The sequence below is a fragment of the Penicillium diatomitis genome (assembly GCF_028827545.1).
Source record: "Penicillium diatomitis strain IBT 30728 chromosome Unknown utg000017l_segment0_segment0, whole genome shotgun sequence".
NCBI classification, from domain to species: Eukaryota; Fungi; Ascomycota; class Eurotiomycetes; order Eurotiales; family Aspergillaceae; genus Penicillium; species Penicillium diatomitis.
Window position 1 is genome coordinate 350893 of NW_026623190.1, and position 24861 is coordinate 375753.

At 50.7% G+C, this 24861-nt stretch overlaps 12 protein-coding genes across 12 annotated transcripts; 5 read left to right on the top strand and 7 right to left on the bottom strand.

Annotated features, from left to right (window-relative positions):
• Positions 1-802: 802 nt before the first annotated feature.
• N7539_009461 (uncharacterized protein) lies at positions 803-1543 on the bottom strand (the record flags this gene model as incomplete). The annotated part of the gene is made up of 1 exon (XM_056939056.1): positions 803-1543. One exon carries the CDS (start codon positions 1541-1543, stop codon positions 803-805), a length of 741 nt encoding a protein of 246 aa, XP_056785778.1.
• A 1029-nt stretch (positions 1544-2572) lies between these two features.
• On the top strand, positions 2573-3050 carry N7539_009462 (uncharacterized protein; the record flags this gene model as incomplete). The annotated part of the gene is made up of 2 exons (XM_056939057.1): positions 2573-2863; positions 2916-3050. 2 exons carry the CDS (start codon positions 2573-2575, stop codon positions 3048-3050), a joined length of 426 nt encoding a protein of 141 aa, XP_056785779.1.
• A 1319-nt stretch (positions 3051-4369) lies between these two features.
• On the top strand, positions 4370-5363 carry N7539_009463 (uncharacterized protein; the record flags this gene model as incomplete). The annotated part of the gene is given in 2 exon segments (XM_056939058.1): positions 4370-4654; positions 4671-5363. 2 exon segments carry the CDS (start codon positions 4370-4372, stop codon positions 5361-5363), a joined length of 978 nt encoding a protein of 325 aa, XP_056785780.1.
• Positions 5364-6220: 857 nt separating this feature from the next.
• On the top strand, positions 6221-7612 carry gmtA (GDP-mannose transporter; the record flags this gene model as incomplete). Its single annotated transcript, XM_056939059.1, has 4 exons — positions 6221-6469; positions 6572-6659; positions 6738-7109; positions 7170-7612. 4 exons carry the CDS (start codon positions 6221-6223, stop codon positions 7610-7612), a joined length of 1152 nt encoding a protein of 383 aa, XP_056785781.1.
• Positions 7613-8845: 1233 nt separating this feature from the next.
• On the top strand, positions 8846-10455 carry N7539_009465 (25S rRNA (uracil2634-N3)-methyltransferase; the record flags this gene model as incomplete). The annotated part of the gene is made up of 2 exons (XM_056939060.1): positions 8846-9110; positions 9401-10455. The coding sequence occupies 2 exons, from the start codon at positions 8846-8848 to the stop codon at positions 10453-10455; spliced, it is 1320 nt and encodes a 439-aa protein (XP_056785782.1).
• A 209-nt stretch (positions 10456-10664) lies between these two features.
• On the bottom strand, positions 10665-12127 carry N7539_009466 (FYV10 family protein; the record flags this gene model as incomplete). Its single annotated transcript, XM_056939061.1, has 4 exons — positions 10665-11096; positions 11185-11379; positions 11458-11997; positions 12074-12127. The coding sequence occupies 4 exons, from the start codon at positions 12125-12127 to the stop codon at positions 10665-10667; spliced, it is 1221 nt and encodes a 406-aa protein (XP_056785783.1).
• Positions 12128-13605: 1478 nt separating this feature from the next.
• On the bottom strand, positions 13606-15316 carry cbf5 (pseudouridine synthase CBF5; the record flags this gene model as incomplete). The annotated part of the gene is made up of 4 exons (XM_056939062.1): positions 13606-14153; positions 14242-14873; positions 14970-15126; positions 15208-15316. 4 exons carry the CDS (start codon positions 15314-15316, stop codon positions 13606-13608), a joined length of 1446 nt encoding a protein of 481 aa, XP_056785784.1.
• Positions 15317-16723: 1407 nt separating this feature from the next.
• On the bottom strand, positions 16724-18079 carry N7539_009468 (uncharacterized protein; the record flags this gene model as incomplete). Its single annotated transcript, XM_056939063.1, has 4 exons — positions 16724-17127; positions 17211-17253; positions 17701-17980; positions 18045-18079. The coding sequence occupies 4 exons, from the start codon at positions 18077-18079 to the stop codon at positions 16724-16726; spliced, it is 762 nt and encodes a 253-aa protein (XP_056785785.1).
• A 696-nt stretch (positions 18080-18775) lies between these two features.
• Positions 18776-19923, bottom strand: N7539_009469 (uncharacterized protein; the record flags this gene model as incomplete). The annotated part of the gene is made up of 2 exons (XM_056939064.1): positions 18776-19158; positions 19221-19923. 2 exons carry the CDS (start codon positions 19921-19923, stop codon positions 18776-18778), a joined length of 1086 nt encoding a protein of 361 aa, XP_056785786.1.
• Positions 19924-20188: 265 nt separating this feature from the next.
• Positions 20189-21272, top strand: N7539_009470 (prephenate dehydratase PHA2; the record flags this gene model as incomplete). Its single annotated transcript, XM_056939065.1, has 2 exons — positions 20189-20248; positions 20385-21272. The coding sequence occupies 2 exons, from the start codon at positions 20189-20191 to the stop codon at positions 21270-21272; spliced, it is 948 nt and encodes a 315-aa protein (XP_056785787.1).
• Positions 21273-22030: 758 nt separating this feature from the next.
• On the bottom strand, positions 22031-22295 carry N7539_009471 (uncharacterized protein; the record flags this gene model as incomplete). Its single annotated transcript, XM_056939066.1, has 2 exons — positions 22031-22049; positions 22129-22295. The coding sequence occupies 2 exons, from the start codon at positions 22293-22295 to the stop codon at positions 22031-22033; spliced, it is 186 nt and encodes a 61-aa protein (XP_056785788.1).
• Positions 22296-22297: 2 nt separating this feature from the next.
• N7539_009472 (translation termination factor eRF1) lies at positions 22298-23953 on the bottom strand (the record flags this gene model as incomplete). Its single annotated transcript, XM_056939067.1, has 4 exons — positions 22298-23059; positions 23188-23559; positions 23685-23734; positions 23827-23953. The coding sequence occupies 4 exons, from the start codon at positions 23951-23953 to the stop codon at positions 22298-22300; spliced, it is 1311 nt and encodes a 436-aa protein (XP_056785789.1).
• Positions 23954-24861: the final 908 nt, after the last annotated feature.

The window sequence follows — 24861 nt, forward strand, 5'->3', positions numbered from 1 at the left end:
TTTAATTCTCCAACAATAACCTACGATTGTGTCCTCTTTCGATCTTTCTTTCTCTCTCGGCTTGAACCCTGCCAACTCTCGTTTCTTTCCAATATCCCCTTTTTTTTCAATTTCAAGGGCAACGCCGGCGTCGATGAACCGAGCCTTTGGGGGATGTCTCTGCCACCATTGTTTCAGTTTCTTGTATAGAACCTTTTTCACTTTCTTTTCTTATTTCTCCAGCTTGTGTCTTTATTATTTTTTTTCCTTCCTGGTCTGGATTGCTACTTCCATTATGGCTGCTGTATTCTGTTTGAGAGTGGTTTGTCTGTGCGTGTGCGTATGCGTGGGTATCACTGGGTACGTTTGAGATCCTCTTACCCGGGTCTTGCGGCTTGTTGGAGCATATATGTTGTTTTGTAACTCTAGCAGTATTGAAGGATTGGAAGTTGCACTTTACATTGAGGTTGTTCTTGAAAGCGAGGTCTGTGCTACCACTTTATCTGGATTTCAATGATTCCTTCGAGTCCGAGTCTCTCCAAGTCCTGTTCGTACGGTTGGGGTTTGGTGGCCATTTCCCAGGAATAGCTGATGTGTAAATGATCAGCGAGGGTCCGCTCAATCTGTCCACGACGACCGAGACTCTGGACAAGATGCTGCTAGTTGGACAAGATGCTGCTAGTCTGGTCTCAGCTACCTTTCGAGACATCGGCCCATATAGACGTCCATATTTACACATGTAACATGCGGGTCCTGTCAAGATCAATTCCATGACACAAGACGCGCCGACGTCTTTCTGGTATACAAGAATCCTGCACGACTCTTAATCCCAATCATCATCGTCCTCCTCATCCATCCCTCTTCTCACCCTCCCACTCCGAATACTCCTCCCCTTCGGCTTCGCCTTGCCCACCCGTCCCATCAACCCATTCCTCCTCCTCTCCCCATCATCACTCTCGTCCTCGTCCCCATCCTCCCCTTCACTCCCAGCCTCCTCGCCATCCCCAACCCTCACCTCCTCAAACACCCCCTTCCCTACCATCCTCCTCTCCAGCACCCCAATCCGAAACCCACCCCCCACAGCATCAAACCCCCTCTCCCCCAACCCCTCAAACCCAACAACCCTCTCCACGCCCACCCCGTCCCGAAACCCAATCACGCACGGCAACACGCGAATCCCCAACTTCTCCACCAAAAACGGCGTGTTCCGCACGTCCACCCGCGCAAAGCGCACCTCGTGGTGCGCGGCCGCGAGCCGCGCCAGCGCCGCGTCCATCACGTCGCAGCGCGCGAAGTCCGGGTGGGAAAAGTGGATTATGCTGCGGGTTGAGGAGGTGGTGTGGTCGAGGACGGATTGGTCGGTGGACAGGGTTGGGTAGGTGGGGGATTGGTGGGCGAGGGTGAAGGGGGTGGTGGTGGTGGTGGAGGAGGAATCGGTGGTGCGGTTGGTTTTGGAGGATGCGAATTCGGCGTTGAGTTGTTGGATGCGTGTGTCGCGGTAGCTGGAGGCTTCTTCGGCGGCGAGGGAGGCGAAGAGGGCTTCGTCTTCGGAGTCGGTGGGCATTTTGGTGGGGTTTTGTTTCTTTTGTTTCTTCTTTTTTGGGGGGGGTGGGGGGAGGAAAAGAGGATCAATTGTTTTTGTCGTGGGTTTGTAGTGGTGGAATTGCGGGTCTTGGAGTAGGATAATTTGAGAGCTCTTGTTGATGTTTGAGGGGTTGATCAGATGAATTGTCGGATGAATTGAGGGGAGGTGGTGATGTTTACGAAGAAAAAAAAGTTGGGAGGACCGCAAGCCAAAGTCAATACACTCTGACTCCGCCGGTCAGGTGGATGATTTTGCCGGCTGAGGAGAGGGACGCCTTCAGGAGAGCTCCCCCACTCGGGGAAGCTTGGACCGCCGTGAGTATTCCCGGTAGAGTCACTTTTTTAAGTTTTAACTAATCGCAGATTCAAGCCGATCTGAAGAAGGTTCAATCTTCGTTTAGGATGGGTTGCTCGCACTGAGAGAGTTCTTCATAGAGATACTCAGATTCCATAACGCAACAGGAGTTGTTGCCCCTGATTCATACGGGGATACTATGATATACAGCGGAGTAGTCAAAGCTGTAGAGTCGTAAAGGAACCTTCATTTCTCTCAAGTCGATTCTATGTAGTTCTGTGTTAAGCATCTTATTGCACATCGCAACTGCTCGCCCATTCCAATGGAGTTCGTTCGAAGATATACGTCTGTGTATAGCTCGCCCTGTGTTAAATTATACAGTTGGCGCCCAAGCCGAACTTTGCTAATGGTAAACGTCACGGGTAGGTGACGCCGGTGGTCGGCGCAGAAATAGACTATACCTGTGTAGGAGCCGCGCAGCTTCATCCGAATACGTTATCCATAGGCTCATTGCCTGCTTCCTCCGCACAGTCCTCCTTAGCCTCCATGATGGAGGCCTGGGTTGACCTCAGTGATCCACGCTATGCCAGGACTCTTCTCTCTTCCCTCGTCAATGCAGACTTCCTTCCGCCCCTACCTACTAAGGTAGTCTCTTCAGGTGATTCCGCCTTCCCAGACTGAACACCCCGAGTCCGAGCTCACGACGCAAACAATATGGCGGGGTTTCCAGCCACAGTAGCGGTGGTCTCCTCGTTCGTCCAGCTCGTGGACTGTTCTGCCACAATCACTTGCCGCATCATCGATTACATCTGCCAAGCTGAACGTGTCCCAGAACATCTGAGCAGACTTCGTGGACAACTACCTCTTTTTGCCATGGTCCTGCAAAGCCTTCAAGACCCAGCAGTTCAACGTGCGCTCACGTCGGAGGACGGATCCAGAATGGACACGTCGATAGCTCAGATCATGTCCCGGTTGACTGACTTAGAGGCCATGGTGTTCAGACTGGTCCTTCTGCCATCCGACTCGAAGCGCACGAGGACCCGCAAGGCTCTCCGAGTCTGAAGGAAGCGCGAAAGCGCTCGAAAAACTCAGTAGTGATATTGAAAACGATGCCAAACTCATGATGATCTACGCAACTCTGGTCCTGTCGTTTCAAGCTGTGAAACTTAGTCTCCAGTCGTCGATGGAGTAGTCTGGAGCTTTTTCTATAAGTGAAAAAGCAGATGCGGATGAGTCGCGCTCTCAAGGTGCTGATGACGTGAATTCGTAAGGTGCTGAATTGGTGCTCACGGCGTGACGGCAGTCCATACAAGATCAAGATGGGCCCCCTAGCAGGCATCAGCAGAATTTAAAACAAAGATATTCTTACGAATTCAATCTGTCGAAATTAGGGGTGATGTATGCTGTGAAGGCCGACTTGGAGATATCATGGGACTATTCGCTCCGAGCCTCTCCTTTCAGATGCTCGTCAAGAATACATGCGCTGCGGCTCGGATATTCTACAATATCTCACACCAATACTACCATGATGCGGATTTTATATAGAATGACCTCTGGGAAAGTACTAGACTGGCTTTTCAGACTTATTCGGAGCCCGGAAAGCGTCACCATGGGATCTTTTTCCTAGCGGCAGGACATTGCTTGAGGTACTTTGAATCTAATATATGACCTATTAGGGAAAGACCACCACTGAGATGATCCCCTAGACTGTTCTTTATCGAAAGACTATAGACCATCGCGTTATGCTCATGCTTGTGAAGGTCCTCTGTAGCTTCCGTGCGCATGACAGGACTGTGATGCCGTATGACTATGTTGTGTGGGATCCGAGTTTCGATTTGATCGGGCTGATAACTTGTGAATGATTTCCTCAGGCTTCTATACCTAGTTGCATGCTATGGGCATGGTCATTTCGACACTAGTCTTCGCCCGCGTATTCTGGAAGAGCTACTACGCGCGGGCTACGACTGCTTAATTGATTCATCTAGCTGTGAATATCTCGCCAAATTGATCCGTCGCTCAAAGGGTGAAAGACCTATACACGGCGACCCTTTTCTGCTCAAGTTCCAGCGACTTTGCTCTAGCTATTGCTCTAGCTATTGCTATGGTAAGCTAAATTCTACGTGTTACCGAATTCCTTGGATGCTTTAAATATCTTGGAAACATCACCTCACTCACACGCTGGTTCTAGGAGTTTGGGGCCAAACGCCACTGATGGAGAGCATTCTCTGCAAATAATTCACAATCCTACCAAGACCAGAACCATCCCATCTCGGTCAGACAGCCGCTCATCTTTCTGTTCTAAGGCCAACTGTCCTCGCTGCCTTACTTCAAGCATGACCCGGGGTGCTTCCCTTACTAGACATACCAGATTGCAACGGCAACTATCCATTGGACTACGCCGCAGCATATAACCAGAAAGACTCTGTATCCCATATTCTCAAAGCTGCACCCCACGTTGCGAGAAGATGTCCTCTAGACTACGCTACTGCACACGGCTGTATTGAGTCATTGATGTTACTACTCGCAACCGAGACCAGGCTGTCCAAGATCGACAATGGTTCCAGTCTTCTAGATCGTCTTGATCATCCGGGATTCTTGGAGGACGCGCTCTACGCGGAGCGATGGGATGTATTGCGTGAAACATTCAAGTTCTATCGTGCGCACAAAGTCCCGGAGGCGGTCCTCGCGCATTTTCTGCGTGATCTCATGGCATATGCTGTGGATAGATTGCGCTATCTTGGCATGAATCATGACTGCCTCGAAGTGATGCTTGAACTTGGCCTCGATAAGCACATGGTGGCTCGAAGACCAGGATAGACCTCCTCGTTATGGAGGTGGCACCTTGCTACATTTTGCGTTGGGTTCAGAGTGGATACGAATTCTGATGGATGGGGGCTTTAATCTGGTGAACTATCGAAACGAACTTGGAAAAACTGCATTTCACCAATTCCTGTTGCAATGGAAGTATGAACAGGCCCGTACCATCATGTCCTACGGCTGTGATTTGACTTGGCAGGATGTCAGGCGCCAGACACCTCTACATTCGTCGATCCGCGCAATCATTGAAGCCAGCGGCTACTTCCTGGATATTAGTTCGTCTCCTTATGGCACAGTATCGAAGTGTCTTTCACTTGTCGCTACTCTCCTACGTCAGGGAGCAGATGCTTCAACTCGTGATAATTGCTATTGCCCCTGTTCTCCCGGGGGCTGCTCTCCCCTTCTTCAGCTCCTCAGAGCGAGTGCTGCATGGTCACCCGAAGAGCGCTTTGTTCAGCCTATCTGGGCCCTCGAGATTTTGATCATGATTGACGAATTGCAAAGCAGTTTAATTACACAACAAGCAGTTGATGACATGCTACGCGTGAAAGAGTTTCAGTCCCTGGAGATGACTCACGTCTGCTGCTGTGGCTCGTCCCCTATCGGCCGTACAGGAACCACGATTGCCGCAGACGAGATCGACGAGATCATTGACGAAGAGAAAGTACTGGGCGGCTCGACAAGCTGAAGTACTCGCAGCAATTTCCTGACGGAGCGCTTAGCGAGGGAACGTTTTCCAGCTATGTTGATGCCAATAGAGGTCGAAAATTATTCGATCGTTTTTATGACGGGGCATTTTATCCCATGTAATTTGATGAAAGTCTCCCATATCAGACGTGCGAGAGCCTGCCTACCTGATAAGACGTGACCTGTCGTGCTGATGCCTTCCACGATAGGCAGATCCTCCGTGCAGGCCGCAGGGCATAGTGCTGGACATCATATCACCAACCTCTCCATTATATGATTAGACTATTTCGCCTTGAGCGGACTAGAATGAAGTGCTTTCCCCTTGGAGAAAGCTTAAACTCAATGGACCACTGAGTCTGAGTTACCAAGTGTGCAGGTATAGGTAGTATGGTTTAGATCTTAATGAAGCATGCCACCTACTCCTAGTACCCATGCGGTCGTACTCAACAATAATAATGCCGCAGTCTTGCTGGAGTGCCAAAGCTTATCCACTCTATTTATAGTGAAAGATGTATGGCCTTGTTCGTCAGGTGTCGACTTCTGCCGCCCGTCAGCGACTCAGCACTCAGCAGGCGGTAAATTACTGACCCGCTGGGGCCCCGCTGAGGTAAGCAGGCTGGATCCGGCCAGAAAGATTATTTGCTCCCCTTGAAATGAAGCCTCTCCTTTGCGCGTCGTGTACATCCCGCCGTGTCTCACCTGGACTTTGTTCTCTATCTTCTCCCTAGAAATCGAGCTTGTTCGTCCGACAGACTCATATCTTTCTTCGAGTCTGCGCTCGTCCCCGGCTATAAATCCCTTTGCGAACATTGAACCACCTCCCCCCCCCCCCCCGACCAACGGGTCACCTCCGCCAAGATGGTTGATGATAAGAAGACCAACGACTACGCCATCGAGATGGACAAACTCGATCAGGGCAACAAGGCCTTCGAGGCCGCACCTCCTCCATTGAACCGGGCCGCAAGCTCTCCGTCCTCCTCTATATCCAACAATCCCGCTTTTCCGATTTTGGCATACTGCGGTTCCTCGATTCTCATGACTGTGATGAACAAGTATGTGCTGTCGGGTCTGGACTTTAACCTCAACTTTTTGCTTCTGATGGTCCAGGTAGGTGGTGATACGAGATTCCTCTTTGCAGGCTTTTTTCTCTTTCTTTCTACTCTTTTGCTGTCCAGTTTGAGATTTGGTTTGTTGACATGCGCCTTTTAGTCCGTCGTGTGTATTTTCGCAATTCAGACGTGCAAGTCCATGGGTCTCATTACCTATCGGGACTTTAGCTCCGACGAGGCCAAGAAATGTGTGTCTTACCACCGACTACTCTGATCTCTTTTCCGATGACGAACGCTGAGCTGACATGTTGTCCTCCGCTTCATAGGGTTCCCCATCACTCTCCTTCTTATCGGCATGATCTACACCGGCTCCAAGGCTCTTCAGTTCCTCTCCATTCCGGTTTACACCATCTTCAAGAACTTGACCATCATTCTCATCGCCTATGGTGAGGTCCTGTGGTTCGGTGGCTCCGTCTCCAACATGTCCCTCTTCTCCTTCGGCTTGATGGTTCTCAGCTCCATCATCGCCGCCTGGGCCGACATCAAACACGCTGTTGAGAGCAGCGGCGACACCAGCAGCAAGGTCTCGGCCCTCAATGCTGGATACGTCTGGATGATAATCAACTGCCTGTGCACCTCATCCTATATCCTCAGCATGCGCAAGCGCATCAAGTTGACCAACTTCAAGGACTTTGACAGTATGTTTGATCTTAAGATTTGGGCCCTGACATTCTTCAATTGCTAAACTATTGTAACAGCCATGTTCTATAACAACTTGCTGTCCATCCCGGTCTTGATCGTTGCCACTCTCTTGGTTGAGGACTGGTCCGCCGCCAATCTGGCTCGCAACTTCCCCGAGGCCAACCGCAACGGCATCTTCTTCGCCATGATCGTCACCGGTGTCTCCTCCGTCTTCATCTCCTACACCTCCGCCTGGTGCGTTCGTGTGACTTCTTCCACCACATACTCGATGGTGGGTTCTTTGAACAAGCTCCCCATTGCCGTGTCCGGTCTCATTTTCTTCGATGCGCCCGTCACTTTCCCCAGTGTGTCGGCCATCGTTGTTGGTTTTATTTCCGGCGTTGTGTACACAGTGGCGAAGATCAAGCAGAACGCCAAGCCCAAGACCGGCGTCCTCCCCACGGCCAACCCCTTGGTCAGCGCCAGCAGCCAAAGCATGCGTGACTCGCTGCGCTCTTGAGCGCTGCCGGGAGCTATCTGAAGTCAAAATTACCGCCTTCCCACGAGACGTCCAGAGCAGATGAAACCATCATCCGTTCTGTGATCTGTTCTCCACACCAGTGGTTACGTCTCTCGTCATCTTCACCTTTCCTTCGAATGAGCGCTTGTCGCGCTTTTCGAGAAAATCTCCATGCATCTCACACACACAGCTTTTTGTTGACATCATCGAGATGATTCTTCTCTCGAATTTCCCTTGCATATGTACGATTCACGTTTTACCTGCGCCCACCATTGTGCCGATTTCCACTTACGGGCTGAAGAGTCAATCTTGTCGCTTCTTCTGGTCTTGGTGGACCTTGCCTCATTCTCAGATTGGACCTTTTCCTCCTCTCCAGTTTCAATTCTTTCTTCTTTCTCTTTTAATATGTTTGTTGGAGGGGAAGCTGTTACATCAAGGCAGGCCGCCGGTCTTGGACACAGTATGCATTATAGTAATTTTCTTGGAGGAAAAAATATGTCTCTATGAAGCTGAGGCCATAGCTCGTGGTTTTGCCAGTCCGGTTCCTTGTATATAGCTATGTCGTGTTGGGAATAGAACGCATCGTTTCACTTTTTTTTCTGAATTCGTCTGCCATCAAGCTGCAAGTTTGACATGATTGAGGACGAAACCCCAACAATGTGTACTTGATGTAATCTCAGATTATCTCACTCTGACTCTGTTCACTTCAAGTCCGCTTGTTGCATCGCACCTTGGCCGAAAGAGAAGCACATATGTTCTGCCTTTCTGTCACTCTCGTCAGGCGAGCGAAACGTCAATAATTGCCAAACTCCCATAACCTGCCCGATACACGGGGCGCATTCGGGCGCATTGTCCGAAATCGCCAACAAGAACCTTGACAATCTCGACCAAAAAAAAAACATCCCGCAACTTTGATCAGCCGAGTGGAGCGGAACCGTACTGGATCTTCGATTTTCCAACCCTCATCACGAAATTGACTACAGTAGCACATCTGATGCAGTGGCGCACAAAGATATTCACGAACAATAAATATCCAGCGATTAGTGCGTGCCCTTCCAAACGCGAGAGGTGTTCTCGAATCGTCGAGCTCGACTACTCAAGATATCAACCAGATCTCATCAAGTCCACCCTCAATTCCACACGTGACTTGACCACCTCACCTTCTACAAGCCTCGACGAAGCCTCAAACCGCGAGCAACTAAACCCCGTACCTCCGACCTCCCTCTTCACAAAATGCCACGCAAGAAGCAAAAGAGCGGTCCTGCCCCACGCGCCAATCGTCCCGGCGCTGGAGTCAATGGCGGAGGTCCAGCGAAGAATGGCTCCGGGCCGGCATCCCAACATGTTAAGAATAAGAAGACAGTCGCTTCGAATGCGGCGAGTGGTGCTTCTCAAGACGGTACGGGTGGTGCTGGGCAGAAGAAGCAGTCGCTACAGGCGAATCAGAGACCGATTGTGCCTTTTTTGAAGGGAGATCGGATCTTGTTGGTTGGTGAGGGTGAGTTTTTTTTTTTTTTTTTTTTTTTTTTTTTGGGCTCGGTTTTTTATGCGTTTTGGTTTGGGCATGTTCTCATGTGATTGGCATTATATTGTATGTCTCTTTTTTACGGTTTCCGAGTTGGGATAATTGTCAAGCGAAGCGGCTTTGCAAAGTAACCCGGCGATGTCATTATGTTCTTGTCTCGAAGAGTTTGGCCTTTTATTCCCAGTAGATGGCGATTTTCCACCCTCGCCTGCGCCATCGTACCAGAATCTTGGAATCGACAAAGCTGATGCGCTCAATCACAGGAGATTTCTCATTTGCCCGCTCCCTGGCAAAGCAATATAAATGTCGCAAACTATGCGCTACATGCTACGACTCCAAAGAGACGCTTTTCAGCAAGTACCCCCAAGCTGAACAGCACATCCAGGAGATTTTAAATTCTGCAAGCCTCAAGCGTAAAAGCACAGAAGATGCCGCTCTCGACAATGAAGAGAGCACCTCGTCTCCCGCTACCAAAGACGAAGCCGACAAGTCTCATCAACAGACGGCGTCCTCTTCAAGGAAGCCATCCCCGAAGGTTCTTTTCTCCGTGGATGCCCGCAAACTAGGCACCCCGGCCGGAGGGAGCAAGGAGGTTCGCACTGGCTTTCCTCGCAAGGAGCGCAAGATCCCCGCTTGGAAACTTGCTCGGCAGATGAATGCGCAATCCCAGCTACATTCCCGTGCTAAGGTTAGGTTCACACACGGCGCGCAAGCTACCCCCGGCAAAGGAGAAAGTAGCGCTGGCGGACCCTGGGATGTGATCTGTTTCAATTTCCCACACGTGGGCGGTCTCTCCACGGACGTGAATCGTCAAGTCCGGGCGAACCAGGAGCTCCTCGTTGCGTTTTTCAAGGCGTGCGTGCCTCTTCTGTCCAAGGCGCCGCCGCCTGTAGATGAGGATGATTTGGAGGAAGACGGGGACGGCGAGAGCGATGCATCTGAATTATCTGATTCGGACGACGGGGCAGATGATGAGGAGAAGAGAGCTACTTCCGGGAATGCGGTCCGCACTGGCCCAGGGCAGATCCTTGTGTCTTTGTTTGAGGGCGAGCCATACACTTTATGGAACGTCAAGGACTTGGCCCGACATGCAGGCTTGCAGGTGGTGACGAGTTTCAGGTTCCCGTGGGCAGAGTACGAGGGCTATTCGCATGCGCGAACCCTCGGTGAAGTGGAGGGGAAAGACGGCGGGAGGGGTGGATGGCGTGGAGAGGATCGGTTGGCGAGAATGTATGTGTTTGAAGTGAAGCCGGAAGAGAAACCAGCGAAGAATCAGAAGAATAAGAGAAGCTGGGAGGGCGATAGCGACAGCGAGTAAGTACCTATTGAGAACGGGTGTGCTCTTTTACTGAATACGACTCGGTCCCTACATTTACACCCCAAATGATTACCAAATGGGAAAGGATGAAATTCAAAGCCGACAACAAATGGAGTGCCTATGAGGATGTACTATGTACAACGAAAGAATGGGTAATCGATGCCAGACTCCCTCCCAACCAAGCCATGTAACGCCCTCAGCACCCTCAACTACATGATATAGACCTTTTTCGTCTCACTCTCGTCATAGACATCGCCGGTCGTGGGATCCTTGACTTTGCCCGGTTCAACAGATCCGGTGTTCTTGCTAATAGTCGACAACCGGGCCTTGCCGTAGATTCGCCCGTTCGGAAGCACGATCGGGTCGTTCTCCACATAGCTCTTTGAATGATGTGCGTAGGGCATTTTACGCGCCAGCTCATTCAATTCGGTGGAGCAGATGGGACAGACAGACGTTGTTGTGGACTGGGAATTGGAACTAGATGATGTGAAGGCCGAGTGACACAGTGGGGTCTTGAGCGCCGAGAGACCGGCAGAGAGTGCGATATGGAGAAGTGGCTGTGATGGGAGGGAGAGGAGCTCGTGGTGTGTGCGAATGAAGAGATCTGCGAGCGCTTTCCATCGATCTGGAGAGAAAAGCGTCTACGACTCGTTAATTCAGGTGTCCAACAGATAGCGAGAGTTCGGGAGAGCTTGTCAAGAAATCCAAATTATGCTGCCTGGGTCTTACCTTGTATGGTTCAACTCTGGTGGACTCGTTGAAAACAAGCATTCCAGCCGCTCTTTGGAGTTCCTTGCTGTCGTGGTCATGATTTGGGACAAGATATTTTCTCGCATGACTGATAGCCTCGATCTTCTTGAGAGGATCTTGTGGCCGGACCAATTCAACAAACTGTTGCAGTCGAAGTTCGAATTCAAGATTGTGCTGTACATGTCGCTCAGTCATCTTACTTACTTGCTCTCACAAGGTAGTGTTGCAGCATCAAGGCGGAGAGCGACATACCTGGCTCTTCTTCAGCGCAGCTTTATTCTCACTGCACCACTGCAACGCCTCCTTGGTATCACCACGATGCAAGCTCTGCACAATCCGTTGACATTGCGTGAAGACATCCACATCCACCAGATCCTCAATCTCTCTCTCCTTGGCCAACTGTTTCGCACTCTCTGAATATCCCGATCGCAGCATATGGTCCACCAGCAACCGATCCAGACGCACACGTGACCATTGGTCATACTTGACATCTGCCAAGCTGGGGATCTGATGCAGCGCTTCCAGATGCTGGATTCGTTTCTTGGACTGAGTCTGGATCTTTTGTTCTTCCTCCTGGAGAATCTGCATTTTCCGTTTCAGTCCCTGCATGCGAGCTATCATCGCATCCAGAGCCGCCAAGGTCTGGTCGGGCGTTTGGGTATTGGACAGCGCGGCATTGGCTGCATCTTTCAGTGCCGGAATCACATATTCCTTCTCTCGTTCGACGGCTCGTTGAACTGATTTGAAATTGCGTCGGGCAAGCTCATGTGGTACACGGAGGAGGGGTTGGTCCTGTGCACGAGACGGGTAGAGAGACAATGTGAGCTGAAGTGACGTCGATGCGGCGGAGGTCGGGGTCTGTTCATACCAGAATGAGATGGCTCTCAGCGTTGAGCTTGATCGAGGTTAATTCAGCAGCCATCGCTGTGATAGTTGTCGGTCTGGAGACCACTCCTATGGATGATATTGACGGCCAATCTTCAGGGGTTTTTTTAAAGTCCTCAAGACAAGAGCTCCGACAAGGTCTCGTGATAGTTCGGGATATCGGAGGTTACAGATGCGGAGATGGTAGATCCGGACGGATAACGCTCGGGTCACGAGATCGCGGGATGTGGCTTGAGTAAATGTTGAGCTTTAAGAATCAAGAAGAGGTCAAGTTTTACGCTTTTCATTCAGACACCCAGGAGCTTCCTGAGTTTGAGGCTGCTGCTGGTCGATCATGTAATCGGAGGGCCGCCGGTCAGTGACAGGCAATTACATAGATGACTCTGCGTGGCCGGGATGTGCACCTCATCATCAGTTTGTACTTTATACGCAGTGGTACAATGCCTTCCGACCAGACCAAGGGCTATAAAGCTTCCACACAAGATACAATCGGCCAGCGTTGACCGTAATTCAACAGCCAGAAACGAAGCTTCGCAATTTGATCCGGAACTATCATTCAAAGAGGGCGTTTACATTGCAATGCTGCCGAGCGGAGTGCCGCTTTTCACCCCCCTCTGTTCCGATCTTGTCTGTGTAGTATATACGCAGTAAAAACAAGGCCAGACGAGAGTGAACCTCCAACCTAGCCCTTGATCTCTACCAACCAGCCCGTGAACGACCCAACACCCAGTACAATTCCCCTTTAAGATACCAAACCAAATCTTCAGATAGCCATAAATCGCCGATTTCTTTGACATGTCAGTTTGGCCGAGTGGTCTAAGGCGCTTGACTTGAACCTCCCGATCGTCAGGTCAGGGTTATAGGCTGATACCTATAGCATGTTTAGGCATCAAGTCCCTTCGGGGGCACAGGTTCGAACCCTGTAGCTGACGTTGATTTTTGCATCTCATTTCTCTTCTGAGAGGGTGATTTGCATCTTTTTTTTTGGGAGTCGATCGCATGGGTGGAGGAAGACAGAGGTGGGTGGTAGCATGACAATTGACGTTTGTTTCAATGGCGCTGAGATGTGCCTGGGTAAGTCATGGAGACAGCGTGTTTGTAATGAGTTGACCGAGGGACGCTGCTATGTTCAGAGTCTCAGTGGTAGATTTTTATCTTGGCTAGCCTCAATCGACCACCATGCCAATACCTATCATAGCCTCTTTAGCTCTGCGCAGCCAGGGTTTTGGTGTAGAGCATAAGTTACTGCATGGTACACAATGTGACGGGACAGGTTTCCACGCCAGACATCTGCGCAGGTACCAATTAGCGAGGACATTGAGGTACGATAGAAGACATAATCCTAGAACTTAATGTATAACATGTTGAAATGAATTCAAACATCATTCGACACAACTTAAAATCTTCAAACCAACAGATTCCCTTTTGACCCAAGACTCCAGTGAAAAGAAAAAGCAGAAAATATGATACAGGAAACAGACCATGCACAGAGAGATTTGGTCTTCCTGAGGACATCTAGTCGCTATCATCGCTGTCCTCGGCCTGCTTGGACTTTCGGCGCTCCTTCTTTTCCTTCTTCTCCTTCTTCTTGCGCTTGCGCTCGGCCTTCTCCTCGGCAGTCTCGCCATCGTGACGCTTGCGCTTCTTCTTGTCATCATCGTCATCCTCGGCTTCGGGAGACTCGGCCTCCTCAGCAGGTGCGGGGACAGGGACCACGGTGGTGGTGGTGGTAGCGACAACAGCGGCGGGCTGCTCACCGTCCTCCAGAGGAGCGTTGTAGTCGGTGTATTCGCTCTTCCACTTGGCAGGGGTGGCCTCGTTGGCACGGCCGTACTTGTCCAACTTGCCAGCAGACTTGAGCTTCTTCTTCTCGAGGGCGGTGGGACCCAGGCCCCAGCGGCGGGGGTAGAGGTCACGCTCCATGATGCAGCGCTTGACCTTGGCAACAACACCGTGGTCGCAGGTGGTGAGCTCAACGGTGGACATCTGGGCAATACCAATGGCGATGGCCTCACCCTTGGTGGTCATAAGGACAACCTCCTCGTTGACCTCAATGCCGGACTCTGCAGAGGGGTGAAAAAGAAGAAAAAATTAGTCAGACGGTTCAGCCATATTTGATGACAACGGAGAGAAGAATGTCGATCGACATACCGAAACGCAAAAGACCAGGAATCATAAGCTTGGCACCATAGCAGACGGCGTTGACGGCGCTGTCCTTGACGACAATACGCTTGTAGGTGGTGAGCAGACTCTCCAGGGGCTTGATGACCCGACGCAGATAAGTCTCATCACGCTGGTTGTCATACATCCACTGAGCATCGAGGACATCGTGGAGGGTGACCATGCCCTTCTCCTCGTCCATGGCACCACTGCGAACACGGCGCAGCTCCTGCATGTGGGCACCGACACCGAGCAGCAGACCCAGGTGGACACAGAGGGTACGGATGTAGGTACCAGCCTCACAGCTGACCCAGAAGACACCAAGGTGGCGCTCGTTGTCGAACTCGTACAGCTTGCTCTCGTGGATGGTTCGGATACGGAGCTGACGCTTGACGGCGGAGATCAAGGGAGGACGCTGGAACAGCGCACCAGTGAGGGTCTCGAGAGCACGGCGGAACTGGGCCTCGCCGCCGGGGATCTTGTCGTGCAGACGGATAACGCAGACATACTCCTTACCAGCACCCTGCTGGGACTTCACCAGACGGGTGGCACGGTCAATACAGACAATCAAGCAGCCAGTGACCTTGGGATCGAGAGTACCACTGTGACCGGTCTTGTCGGCTCTGTAGTGCATCGAGTGCAATCATTAGCATTGTTTGGCCAAAATTGATCGAATTGAGCACTGGGACGTTTTGAAAGGTGCCCAGGAAGACATTTACCTGAGGATGCGCTTCATCCACGCGACAACCTCGTGGGAGGAGGGGTTGGAGGGCTTGTCCAGGTTGATGACACCAGAGCTGATGTACGACTTGAGGTCACGCTTCAGAGGAGAAGCACCGGCAGGGATAGGGGTGAAGTGACCGGTGCGAACGAGCACTAAACGTGATTCAAGATCGATTAGCCATCGTCACGGCCTACAGGATTTTCACGACCTTGAGGAAGGATTTCTCGACATACACTTCTCGTAGTTCTTCAAGAGAAGAGGCCAATCCTCACTGGAGGAGGTTGGCGCAAGCGCCTGAGGCTTGATGGTGTAGTCCACCTCCATGTTGTTGACGGCGGCCATTTTGGTGGGTTGGTATGCTATTGAAGTTCCAAAATTTGTTCGATGAGAACGAAATTTTGCGAGTGCGGCAGCTCGAGTTCCCAATCTGGTTAGCGCCCGTGAAGAGTCAGGTGACTTGAGCATGATTATGACCAGCAATTCTTTCTGCAGCCACAGGGCACCATGATTGGATGATTGATTCCCTTAGTACCGAAACCACCGAAGTAATGGAGCAACAAGAGGTGTACATCAGGCCTACTTTTCTCAGCCATGAGGGTTTTCTCATTTTGGATGTGACCGTATGGACCGCCAATTTGTAGCAATGATAATGATCGAATGTGCCAGGCTTTTGAGCTTGCTTCCCATAAGGTCTCGGCCACTAGGACGCCTCAGGAATATCCGAGTTACCTACTGCCGTGCAACTCCCCAACACTCCTTAACAACTGACTATAAATCAATTGTATTCTAGCCTGCTAGATCTGTCATTTTTCTATGAATTCAGAGGTCCTGATCTGGGAAACCTTCCACGGTTTCAAGTAAGCTTACGTGATTTCTCTCTTCCTCTTGGCAATCAAGTCAGCCATCTTTCGCTAACCTAGAGTTAGTATGCAGGGAACCAATAGCTTTGTGGAGTTGAGTACACGCTGTACCCTGAATTTCTCGAAAGCGGAAAGTGTTAGGTACGGTCTCTGTTGAAGTGTCGTCAAATATAGCTTTGCTACACATGAGTCAATATGATAAAGATGAGCATGTCGGCAAACTGTATCGGGTCACTGCTATCAGCGCTTGCCCTGCATGAGTATACTCTTCGCCCTTCTGTGACTCCCTTTGAGCGTGTTCGTACAGGTCCTTCCAAGATTGGGGTAACTGAGATACATACCTAGGTAGACTGGAACACGGGCAGTGGCGAGTAGGAAACTGTGAATGTAACCACCATCATTGAAAACCGTCGAAAGTTGACCCGTCTGAGTGATAAAGCGACCTTGATGTCAGCATCTACCTACTTTCAACTTTGCTTCGGGATTATGCATTGGATAAGGTTGACAATGGGCGTCAAAAAGCGAACATACTTAGCAGTAGCTGACCATGTCATATCTGTCTAACAGGCACTACTGCCGGTGGGTTCTTAGAGGATATTTCGATCTTCTACCCGGGCTAATTCTCTCGGTATTACATTGGAGATCCATCGGACTTCGCCAATTTGCCTAGTCGAAGACAATAGTAGTCGCTATGCATTACTTTGATAACTTGGAAAGTGATAACTGTGATGATACTGTACATCACGAAGACAGGGACAATCGGGATGCTGATCCTTGACGAAAAACAGAGGCCATGCAGCTGAATCGAGGACACGAGCTTTGTAAAAAAAAAGCCCAGCAGTCTGTTTTACTTGGTTTCAAGACTGCCAGCCGGACTATCGTATCAATCTCATCCAAGTCTCCGCCCGGAGCCCCAGCTTCCCCATCGCGCTCCTGCATCGGTGCCGGAGGCGCGGCCTTGAGAAGCAGAGGAAGGAGCTGGCCGGTAGGGGGTACCATAAGGACGCGAAGTGGTTGGTGTGTGCTTGTAAAAGAAGCGCTGGACGAAGAGCGGCGTGGAGATGTAGTTTCGGCCACCTCCGTACGTCGGATAGATGTGCGTAAGGAAATGATAGAGATGGGCGGCGAGAATGCCGGTGCTTTCATACAAGACCCCACCCCATCCAGCACGAACCAAGGTGAGACATAGCATCACAGCGGGCAAATAAATGACCGGGATGGTGATCACGAAGAATGTGACCTTGGTGCCTCGCTTTTCCTGGGCGTAAGTCCAGATAAGGGCCATAGTAAGACCTAACAACGCAAGACTTAGTATCTTTTTCTATCGCAGGACCTATAACTGGTTGGGGCATGAATCCGTAGAGTGTACTGCTTACTAGTGAGGAAGAAGTAGCCTCCAAGGTACAGGCCTGCCGTGAGCTTTTCAACGTGTTAGCACCAGGGCCATAATCATGTCTACCAGTAGGGCAGGAGAAGAAGGCGCGGAATGGCAGATCATGTCTCTTGAGTTGGAAATGATTTGGCGGGATTGTAATGATAGATTGGTTGATATAGGACGAAGATTGAGAAACTTATGTAGAATGTAGGGCACCTTAACCACCATTCGCGAATAAGGCTCGCGACAGCTATCTCATAGGCAGTCCCACCACGCCCACACCGCATGCAGCACCTTTTGAATTTTGCGAATGTGGTGCTGCACGGGATGCAGGGGTACTCTTCCTCGCTTCCAGGAACCGCTTCAGCTAGAAAAAGGCTGGGCGGGCAGATAATGCGAGGTGACATGGGGTTGTTTGGGAAGGCAAACAGATGAACAAGGCAATTGGATGGCTCTACTGTAGCTGGCTGTTGCCAAAGCAAGTCACTTACCTGAATAACAGTGCTTACGAAGAGAAGATAGATGAAGAAATCTCCAGGCTGGGGGAAGCGAATCGACTCCAACTCCAGAGCACTGCTGTAGCGCCATAAGTTGTACAAGTCGAAGAGAAACTCCAGATCTGGGCGAGTGAGACAGAAAGCGGTGCCAATCCGCCATAACTGAGGAGGGAATTTCCAGAAGATCAAGCTTGGGGCCCAAGCGAGCTGTCTCACACCGATGATCCGACCGTGGACCAGCAAGGACTCAATGAGGGTTGCCGCAGTGAGCGTCCTGGGGCGGACACGTTAGCTTGAGGCGTCCGATCATGCCATTGACGCGAGATCAACGAGCGTACCTGGCCACGGGAGGTGCGTTCCAAAAGAAATCCATGTTGGCCAAGTGTGCAAGAAGCAACAACCAATTAGTGTGCTCTTTAGGAAGTTGGGCTGGGTCTTGCTTCAGTCAAAGCTCATTTCATTATACCCGAGGGCTATGAGCTTGGACCGAGCAATCGAGAGTGATGAAAGGAAGAAGGAAGGTTGCAGAAAGGATGTTGGAAGAAATAAAAACGTGTGCACATCCACTACGGCAGTGGGTTTATCCGGTCCCCGTTCTTGGCTTGGCGCGGCTCTGCGAGGCTCATGACTGATTCTAGGCGTGATTGGCCGAGAAGCTTGGACAGAGCTCATGCATCGTATTACACTCCATTTCTTTTAGCCCAAAATATCCCAGGTGTTCTTGATTTGGGAAGGCTTTATCTTCACTACGTTTCAAACTCGGGCTCACTAAGAGTCCGGTATAAGGTGTGTTTCCAAGTAAGGTAGGTTTCCAAGGTTCTTCTACTCAGTAAGCCGAAATTCCCAAGCGACTGGGACGGGACACTTTCCGAGAGAGCTCGTCTATGCCAGCTATTGAAACGCTGTAGCGTTTGAATGGGAGGGGGAGTGAGATCAACCGCTTTATCAATGTCGTGTGATAAAGATGACGATGCTCTAGTCCATCTCACGACGAGGTACGAAGGTCATGGAAACCCTAAAAGTCAAACTTCCGTGTTCGACAAAGACCCATAGGTTATGACGGTAGGATTCATGTGAAATTTATGTCCTTACTCCTGACCGTAGCACGCACGGCAAGACTACCATCAGGCCCCTCAATCCAGACATCCCAAACCTCACCACTTTTAAGCTTCGCGCAAATCGTCAGGACCTCATCTACGTAGAGCGGCGCAAGATTTTTGTACTCGATACTGTTCACTTCTAGCCCCAGGCCCTTGAAATGACGTTCAAGAACACTCAGCAGTAGTGTCAACGTGAGCGGCCCATGAACGAGCAAGTTGCGATACCCTTCTTCTTCTTGCGTGTATGACCTGTCGAGATGGATCGAATGCGCATTGAAGGTGAGGGCTGAGAATCGGAAAAGAAGCGATTTGTTGGGCAAAATCGAATGCCGGAAAGTCGCGTCCGATGGGGCTATCGGTAGAACAGAGGTATTAGATGTCCGTATCTCTACGCCTCAGATGATCCTCACACACCTTTCACTATACGACCGGGCTTCTCAAATAGCGCCTGATCCGCCTCGAGTTCAAGCTTGCTTTTCGCCCGCATGAAGATAAGATCTCGGTTCTCAATGACCGATGCCTCGCCCGCGAGTGCCTCATCCCCAGTCCATATACGGTCTCGAGTGGTTTCTTCATCTTCGCTCTCCGGTACCGCGCCCACGCGTCTTTCAATTCTAACAATCACTTTTTCATCGCCCTCGCGCCCTTTCACGCTGACATTGCGAATAGACTCGATGCATACAGCTCTTTGCCCGTTAAGCAGGAGAGGCGGGCCGGGGAATCGAAGGTTGCCGCCTGCCCATAGACGTCGATGAAATGGATCGCCCGGTGTGTGCAGGATGTCAGTACCGTCGGGCAACAATTGCGACAAAGTCACTTGTGGTGGGAAGTAGATGAGGTGGTGGCCGACTGGGATGGGCGAGGGTTCCGATATCGAAGGTAGTGTGGGATCAATTGTGGTTTCTGTTTTTCCGATCTTCGGGAGGAGGTCAGATAGTGAGAGATTGAGTAGATGCGAGGGCTGTGGTTGCAAGTAGTCATAAAATAGCGGGATTCTGCGCGTTGTCAAATCATCATGCAAGCGCTCTGCAAGTGTTGACTGGGTGCGAGAAGAATAACGAAGACATTGAGTCACTGCTCGACTGGAACAAGCATGCCGGAGTAGATGCGGCCCCATCTGCAATTGTGGGAAGATAAAGTGCGACAGCTCGATTGGACGACTTGTCGCTGTCAATATGCGGGGGAGTCTGAGCTTCCCTTTCTCCAATTTGCGATATGCGACACGCTCCGACTGAGCTCTGAGTTTGCCTTGTTTGCTAGGATGCTCTCACCGCTTGTCAATTGCGATGCTCGGTGGTCGTCATACCATACTTCCTTTTTTGTGTGGTTGTACACTCATATCATTGATTATATACTTCATCATTGAAGGATCAGCTTGGAAAATGTCAGACAACCGGTTAAAAGTGGTATTCTTAGGTCCACTGGCCTCGTTTTCGCATCAGGTATGAGAATGACTTGAGACAGTCATAGAACCCTGACACTCTCCCCGCGCGATTGATTTATTTATCTACCCCACACCCGTGGCTCGCGCTTACAGCGTCAGCTCTAACACCCTTCTCTTGAACAATTCGACACTAGGCTGCAGCAGAATCTTTCAAAAAGACAAATGCCGAGCTTATACCCCATGCATCCTTCGGCGATGCTTTCTCCGCGGTCCAGGATCAAACAGCCGACTTCGCAGTCATCCCGTTTGAGAATTCGACCAATGGCTCGGTTGTACAAACACTAGACTTGCTCGCCGACCGTACCTCATTGTATACCGACGTCCAAGTCTGCGGGGAGTATTACCTCACCGTGCATCACTGTCTCCTCGTTCGCAAGGGCACATACCCATCCGGGTGTTCAGGTTACGACGGCTCCATCACCAAATTATATACGCACCCGCAAGCCTGGGGCCAGTGTGAAGGTCTTCTCTCAGCACACTTCAAAGGCGTCGAAAGACAAGATGTCTCATCGACATCAAAGGCCGCGGAGATTGTCGCCAAAGAGACCGGCGAATCATCCGCCGCCATAGCGAGCAAATTCGCAGCCGAGTACCACGGGCTCGACATTCTGAAAGAAAACATCGAGGACAGAGCTGACAATACGACACGCTTCCTGATCCTACGAAACACTCGCGTGGAGAAAACGGCAGAACTGGCCTTTGAGCAGCGGTGTTCTTCGTGCACAACGTGGATCATGAACAAGACCTTGATTTCGTTTGCGGTGGCTCACTCGTCGGCCGGAGCATTGGCGAATGCGCTGCTTATTTTCAAGGCGCATGGCTTGAATCTGACGAGTATCAATACTCGACCGAGTTTGAAACGCGCGTGGCAATATGTGTTCTTTGTCGAGTGTGGACAGGCTCCCTCGGCGGAGAACAAAGAGGCTGTTCTTGAAGCGTTGAGTGATCTGCACCATGCAACTGAATCTTGTCGGAACTGGGGCACATGGAAGGATCAACTGTGTTCGGGTGCTGATTCGTAGACCGCGGAGTTAGACACTGAGACGTGTTGTTCCATCATGCTGGGGTCATCAGGCGAGTAGACACAGCCCGGTTGAAAATTATGTGAACATTTAACAAGTGGATGCAGGCAGAGGGTGCATATATTTCGGGTTATATATTTCGGCTAATACACATCTACAATTCATTTCATTAGGCATCTATCCGTCCGAAAGAATATTCAATCACTGTGTTTTCCAAGTGTTCATCTGGCGAGAGTCTACTGCTCATATGATCTTGCAGCTTGCCTCCCGTCCTACAACATCGAGTGAGCTGAGACTCAAAAGCACCATTTAGTAAGCCTTTCCGATGTGGCAAACAACTCGGGCGTTGATGCAAACAGCCCTACACAAGACATGTAAGGCAGATCCACGGCAATCACGTACCACGACGAGTATTCTATCGCCAAATTATACATAGGTTTTAAACGTCTTGCGCGCAAGGGTGGTAGCATGATTTGACTTTTTTCCATTTACAGAAAGACCAAGAATGAGAACAACAGAAACGAAGCACTGAAATCGTCGGGATGATCGATCCACAACAGCAACAAACAGATGGACCGCAGCAAGACGACAATCACCCGCGCTGCTTTTGAACCCTGTTCTTGTCTCACGACACGCTCATGCGTAATGTAGAGTCGGGGCAGTGGGCGAGTGAAAGTCGCAGAGAGTTGCATCCAACCATTCAAATAGCAATTTACACCTCAAGATCATCAGACACTGAGGTAACCTCAGTGGGCATTTTATGGAGCTTGGATGACCCTGGCAAGAAAAAGAGTGTGAAGTTAGCAACGGGACAGAATTGTGAGAGACGACGGGGAATCAGAAACGAGAGACTCACCTCTGGGCAACTACACAAGGCTTAGAACATTCTCGTTGACGATCTCCTTCACGGAGACCCAAGTTCCAGTCTTGGAGTCGCTTGCGTGATCCACGGGGCGAGCCGTCAGAAGCCTCGCCGCGGGAGCTTCTGGCCGTCCATCCTCGCTCTCTGCGAGGGTGTCGCATCGTCAATCATCGTAGAACTCATCATCGTCGCTGTAGTCGGCAAGCTGCTCAAAGTTGACCTTGTAGCGAAGAATGGCACCGATACCACCAAAGCCCTTCACGAACTGGTTACCCTCACTGGACCGGTCAGACACAAACTCCAGCTCAGCACCAAAGTCCTTGTAGGCTTCAGCCAGCCACTCCAAGAAGGAGCCCGAGTCAACGACTTCCATCTCGGCGCCGGTCTCCTTATCCTGGAAGAGCTCACGGTTGCTCTCCTGCGCCTTAGTAGTGTGCACAATGATCTCGGAGCCATTGGAATCCTTCAAGACCCAGCGGGTGACGTCGAGGTTCTCGAACACAATCAAGGTCTCGGCAGCACCAAGTTCAAGAGCCTTCAGAGTATCCTCAACACCGTAACAGATCTTGCCGGTGTCTTGAGAAATCTCCTCAAAGTACTTGCCAATCAACTTCTTTTCTTGGATGAACTTGACACTGCTCAAAGTCTCGGCGGCCAATTCGATGGCCTGGTTGAAACCGTTCTCTCCACCGTAGGACACGTCAACCACCTTGATGACCTTTGCCTGCAGACGCTGGTCGAACATGTCGGACTGGTTGAGGTCGTTCTTGAAGTCGGCGGAACCAGCCAGGACGAGACCGGCAACGTTGACCTTGTCGTTGGTGATGTAGTTTTGAACCGCCAGTTCGGCGATCTTGCGCACGTAGTTGTGACGCTTTTCCTCACGCAGACGCGCGAAACGCAGAGCGGACTGACCACCACGACCCTGTATAGAAAAGAATAGAAAAGAAAGAGTGAGCCATGCAAATACAAAGGTAGTACCTAAAGGAATTGATGGCACGGTATTGACCGTGGGCGACAGGAATTATGTTGGACAATTGGAGAGAAACTTACGTGCTTCTTGGGGAGATCGACAGACAAGCGCTGCAGAATCTCACGAGTGTTACCACTCAGAGTACCGAAGAGCGCACCGTTACCGTCCATGATAATGAAACCGAACTTCTGGTCCGATTCGAGCAGCTCGCTCAGCGCTTCTGTGTGGAACTTGTTGTCACAAAGATAGAGCGAAGTGTTGATCGGCTTGAAGGGCTCGAAATCAATGTTAATCTTGCGCTCCTTGCCTTCTTGGGTGATGATTTCACCACAGTAGACGACCAAGCCATTGGGAGGAACCTTGTTGTACAGCTTGAGACGCTGCTGGGTAGAAGTGATGGCCGACAACACAGACAATCGGTTCACACGGGACTTGATGTTGGAGGCAGTGCCCTGATGAATCGGGTTAGCCTCTCGTTTGTACTCCCCGGGGGCCCAAGAGTCGGGAATAGCCACAGCTACCCGCACTGAACATCATGGGAGGGAACGGCTCCTTTTATCAGGGAGGCAGCACGTACGTATTCTTCAGCCAACATCTTCGCGGCGCGAGAGATCTGATCCTTGGGAGCTGCATAGGCGATTGACTTAGCGGAAATGAACTCTTCTTTGTCCACCAAGGCTCCTGTGTCAGGGCTTTCTTCCGGGAATGGCAGGACGTACGGATGATGAGCGAAATCATGGAGGTACCATTTCCGCGAGCGGATTCCAGGCGCTTGATCAGCTTCTTGACCTTCCAGATCTCAATGTTCTTCTCCGCTTCACCCTGACCCTGCTCTTTGGAACTCATGATGGGCGAGGCTCAGGTTTAAATCCGGGGGTGAAGAAAGTAATATCCGAGGCCCTGCCTATCGACACCTAACCGGGTAGCACGATATGAAGCGACCCGAAGACAGACAGGTCAAAGTCCCTAGACTCTTTGAAAGGTGGTAACAAAGGCACAAATTAGTTGTGGTGTTTCACGTGGTCCCAAGTTGTTTGCCCAGGGGTCAGACTCACAGTATATGAGGGAACTTGGGTAGTGGGGAAGAAGATCTTTCAACACCCTTTGACGTCGTTGCAAAATTCCATTTTTCGCGCTGGCGTGGGGTTTCGAGGGGCTCTTTGGGCTCGAGTCGCTGGGTGGGCTGAGGTAAGCCGCCGGCCGTGTCCGCTGGTTGGCAGTTGGTACAACGGTGGGATTGTCCAGTTGGTGCACAACTGGGCAGCCAAGGCGGGGTACTGGGTACCTGGTAGACAATGCAATCAGCAGATTGAAGCAGGTACTCTTCATGTACATCGGCTCAAAATCACTGGTAGACTTACTACTATGCAATGGTATATACACTGAAGATGCTATGCAGTCAGGCGCAGCCCTATAAGCACTTGTCACTCTCAAGCCATCTTTGCTCTATTCGGTACCGCCTTGACCCTAGTGCAGCACATTGACTGCATCCAGCATTTCATTGCATTCACTGTCCTTTTTGCCCTCTAGGATCTTTAGTCTTGATTCTCCTCACTCGCATTGATCGGTTTCTCGGAAATCGAGCATGTATGCATCACCTGGGAGTGGCTTACTATATCTCGCACGATCTCTTCCTCTTCATGGACCTCTTCATGAAGAGTGTTCTCTAGGTTAAGTTATGAGAGTATGACTGGTAGAGCGTACACCACCAAGTCATCAACTCATCGACTCATCGACTCATCCGGTATGCTGAG